Below are 217 nucleotides of genomic sequence, written 5' to 3'. Positions count from 1 at the left end.
CCTCGTGTCCTTGGAGCTCAGGCGACAGCACCCCCACCCTCACCCGCTCCGGGACCGGGAACCCGGAGCAGGAGCAGAGCGGGGGCAGGTGTCCCGTCCCCCGTGTCCCCGGGCGCGGGCGGCGCTTACCCAGCCGGTTGCACGGGTTCCGCTTGAAGAGCGCTCGCAGCAGGCTCTGCGCCTCCACGCTGAGGCCCTGGGGCATGCCCAGCTTGGC

At 73.3% G+C, this 217-nt stretch overlaps 1 protein-coding gene across 1 annotated transcript in view; it reads right to left on the bottom strand.

Moving 5' to 3' along the window:
• RPS6KA2 (ribosomal protein S6 kinase, 90kDa, polypeptide 2) overlaps nt 1-217 on the bottom strand; it is a 24,438-nt gene that overhangs the window by 11,884 nt on the left and 12,337 nt on the right. The window contains exon 9 of the mRNA XM_015558380.1: nt 11-217. Coding sequence (XP_015413866.1) covers nt 11-217 — 207 coding nt within the window. The remainder of the gene's footprint in view (nt 1-10) is intronic.

Source organism: Myotis davidii, unplaced genomic scaffold (assembly GCF_000327345.1).
Source record: "Myotis davidii unplaced genomic scaffold, ASM32734v1 scaffold592, whole genome shotgun sequence".
Lineage (NCBI taxonomy): Eukaryota > Metazoa > Chordata > Mammalia > Chiroptera > Vespertilionidae > Myotis > Myotis davidii.
This window is presented reverse-complemented; position numbering and strand designations above follow the sequence as displayed.